General features: G+C 37.1%; 1 protein-coding gene across 1 annotated transcript; it reads left to right on the forward strand.

Moving 5' to 3' along the window:
* Positions 1-1274: 1274 nt before the first annotated feature.
* Positions 1275-3302, forward strand: LOC106476915 (lateral eye opsin-like; the record flags this gene model as incomplete). Its single annotated transcript, NM_001314115.1, is given in 3 exon segments — positions 1275-1843; positions 3053-3297; positions 3299-3302. Coding segments are annotated over 3 exon segments (617 nt in total), but the record flags the coding sequence as incomplete, so codon positions are not given.
* Between the last annotated feature and the right edge of the window lie 579 nt (positions 3303-3881).

The raw sequence follows: 3881 nt of genomic DNA on the forward strand, positions 1-3881 counted from the left end.
CGCCCTGACCACCTGGCCATCTTAATAAGATCGCTACCTCTTGAAATAACGAGTCGTTACTTTGGTTTACCATTCCTTCTGAATATAATCACTAACAAAAATCTATGATTGTAGAATTTATTTCATTTGAATTCTGATTACTCCAGATCGATAGTTACATATGTATTGATATGAACCAGAAAGGAACCTAACTTATTGAAAATATTGATGATGTAATCCAAGAATAAAATTTATTTATCACATGCTAGGTTAAATCAGTTCTCGTCAATTATTTACTTCTTTTTTTAAATTGGGACGTCAAATAATTCTAAGTTAGCACAAAAATATGTAGCCTAGTGGTTAGCCTACCGGACTATGAATTTGATGGTCCATGGTTTGCGTCCCATTGCTGCAAAATCGTGCATTGGGGCCATGGATCAAAACTCATCATTCAATTAGAGTGACCCAAAAGTTTTGGTGGTCGTTGTTGACTGGCTGCATTCTCTCTCTTGTCTATCTGTTCACAATTATAGACGGCTAACGTAGATATCCCTGTAGGTTTGCGCTAGTGTCCGAAACAAAGAAAAGATACTTGCCTGAACATAGTCACCGCTGGCACAGCATTTAGGGTTATATGGTTATAGTATTTGGGTGTTAAAATGATTTCCTGAATCTACGTGTTTTCCTAACATCGCGAATAATTTTAAGTTAGGGTGTTGAAACGTACTAACTGATCACCAGTTCGAATCAATAAAATAAATTCCTGTTCATATGCTAATGAAACACTACAACTTGAAAGAAATTACGAAAACGTGACTTCCAGAGCTGCTTGTAAAGCGCTTACTACAAAAACAAAAAAAACAAAAATTGTGAACATACCAAAACACCACGAGTTACAAGATTACCACTTATCAGCTGACCCCAAAATAGACATTTCACGTGAGTTCGGTGTCATATAAGAGTTATAATCCTGTGGTCAAAAAGTATTACATTGACATTCTGCTGACCAAAGTAATTTAGATGAAACCTTGAAAGTCATGTCACGTAGTTACTGCCGTTTTCCATTATCGAATTTGACATTGCGCATGTCGTACTTCTTTACACTTTTCTACCTGTCAGATTTATCCTTACGAGTATGTGAAAAAGAAGACAGGTGAAAGAATAAAGATTTATGCCTTATTAAGTTTATCAAATTGCTTCGAAAAAATTAAATCCTATTAGCGAAAACGCACCAGTTGTAAAGGTTATAAAAAGCACCCCCTACAACAATCTTGATACTGAGAGTCCCGTGTTACATTGGTTTGAAAGAATATTCTATAACAATCTCCACTACGCATGTTTGGTAATTGGAGTGATTGACAGGATACGTGAAGGGTTTTTTTTGTTTTGTTTTGTTTTTCGTTGCACGTTCTCCGGTTAATTGTAACACAGAAAGATACCGTTTCGTATTAGATTTTGATTTTTTCGGTGAATATTTTCGAGTTTAATATCTCAGAATGTCTACCGGCTCATATTTTATCGGAAACAGCACGGCTCCGAGGTCAAGTGGTTGGTGGAGCTATGATCCCGGATTATCTGTAAGAGACACCGCACCAGAAAATATTAAACATCTTATCTCTGACCACTGGTCAAAGTTTCCAGCGGTTAACCCTATGTGGCATTATCTTTTAGGCCTCATCTATATCGTTTTAGGAATAGCCTCTCTTACTGGTCAGTCTGTTGTTCTTTATTTATTTGCCAAAACAAAACCTCTCCGGACACCCGCCAACATGCTCATTGTGAATCTTGCGTTTAGCGATTTCATGATGATGATAACACAGTTTCCGGTCTTTATCATCAACTGTTTAGGTGGAGGAGCATGGCAGTAAGATATTATATTTTATACTATCTTAACCTCAAAGTTCACCTCATTAGAAAAACGTAGTGTTCACAGTTCTTTATTTGTACAGTAAATTATAGCTATAAGTACGTTATACAAAGTTTTGAATCTTACTGTGTGGATAAAATGCTTCATTTCAACGTCATACTTAGCTTCAAAAGTGGTGTTAATTGTGTACATTGAGCTAGAGATATAATTGTAGGACCAGGTGTAGCTCCTCCGTAGAACTAAACATTTAGAGATATAATTGTACAACCAGGTCTAGCTCCTGTGTAGAACTACAGTTAGAGATATAATTGTACGACCAGGTCTAGCTCCTGTGTAGAACTACACAGCTAGAGATATAATTGTACGACCAGGTCTAGCTCCTGTGTAGAACTAAACAGTTAGAGATATAATTGTACGACCAGGTCTAGCTCCTGTGTAGAACTAAACAGCTAGAGATATAATTGTACGACCAAGTCTAGCTCCTGTGTAGAACTAAACAGAGCTAGAGATATGATTGTAGGACCAGGTCTAGCTCCTCTGTAGAACTAAACAGCTAGAGATATAATTGTGGGATCAGGCCTAGCTCGGTGTAGAACTAAACAGCTAGAGATATAATTGTAGGACCAGGTCTAGCTCCTGTGTAGAACTACACAGTTAGATATATAATTGTACTACCAGGTCTAGCTCCTGTGTAGAACTACACAGTTAGAGATATAATTGTACGACCAGGTGTAGCTCCTCTGTAGAACTAAACAGTTAGAGATATAATTGTACGACCAGGTCTAGCTCCTGTGTAGAACTACAGTTAGAGATATAATTGTACGACCAGGTCTAGCTCCTGTGTAGAACTAAACATAGCTAGATATATAATTGTACGACCAGGTCTAGCTCCTGTGTAGAACTAAACAGCTTAATATATAATTGTAGGACCTGGTCTAGCTCCTGTGTAGAACTAAACAGAGCTAGAGATATAATTGTACGACCTGGTCTAGCTCCTGTGTAGAACTAATGACCTAAAGATATAATTGTACGTCCTAATCAACAGTTTGAAAATCATTTTGTTTTCAGACATCAAGAATTTAATTTAAATTGTTTGTTCTGCAATACGTCAGGCTAAGGAGTAGCCATAGCTTGAAAACTAAAACTTAATTTTATACCTTAAGGTTTGTACAAGGTGACATTCGTTAATATTACTTGACCATACAGGTTAGGTCCACTACTGTGCGAAATAACTGGGTTCGCAGGAGGGCTTTTTGGATATGGATCAATCGTCACCTTAGCCGTGATTTCCATTGACCGATATAACGTCATCGTTCGGGGATTTTCTGCGTCACCTTTAACACACGCTCGATCAGCCGTTTTTATTCTCGTTATCTGGGCATGGACTCTAGGCTGGGCTCTTCCCCCTTTCTTTGGCTGGGGACGTTATGTGCCAGAAGGAATTCTTAATAGGTAGGTTATCATATTTTTATATCTCACATATCTCATCGATCCCCATAACCTGTATGAATAGTTTTTATCTTCAGCACAGTAGGTATTGTGCTGAACTAGTTTTTATCTTCAGCATAGTAGGTATTGTGCTGAACTAGTTTCTATCTTCAGCACAGTAGGTATTGTGCTGAACTAGTTTTTTTATCTTCAGCACAGTAGGTATTGTGCTGAACTAGTTTTTTATCTTCAGCACAGTAGGTATTGTGGTGAACTAGTTTTTTTGTTATCTTCAGCACAGTAGGTATTGTGCTGAACTAGTTTTTTTTTGTTATCTTCAGCACAGTAGGTATTGTGCTGAACTTAAATTCAAAATTTTGGATTCATCACCATTTTCTTTAATTTTTAAAAAATAAATAAGGTAGTCACCACACCTTTATTACTCAAAATAAAAAAGCAAAGAAACAAATAACTGGAAAAATGAGAAGTAGTTGATGACATTGAAGGATCAGAGAGGTGCCGTGATTGCTGGGTCATTCTGTACTTAAATATTAGTTTGTTTTAGATACCCCAAAGTTATATCGAGTGCAAATCGTGGTTTGATAGG

Source organism: Limulus polyphemus, unplaced genomic scaffold, assembly GCF_000517525.1.
Source record: "Limulus polyphemus unplaced genomic scaffold, Limulus_polyphemus-2.1.2 Scaffold12079, whole genome shotgun sequence".
Taxonomy (NCBI): Eukaryota; Metazoa; Arthropoda; class Merostomata; order Xiphosura; family Limulidae; genus Limulus; species Limulus polyphemus.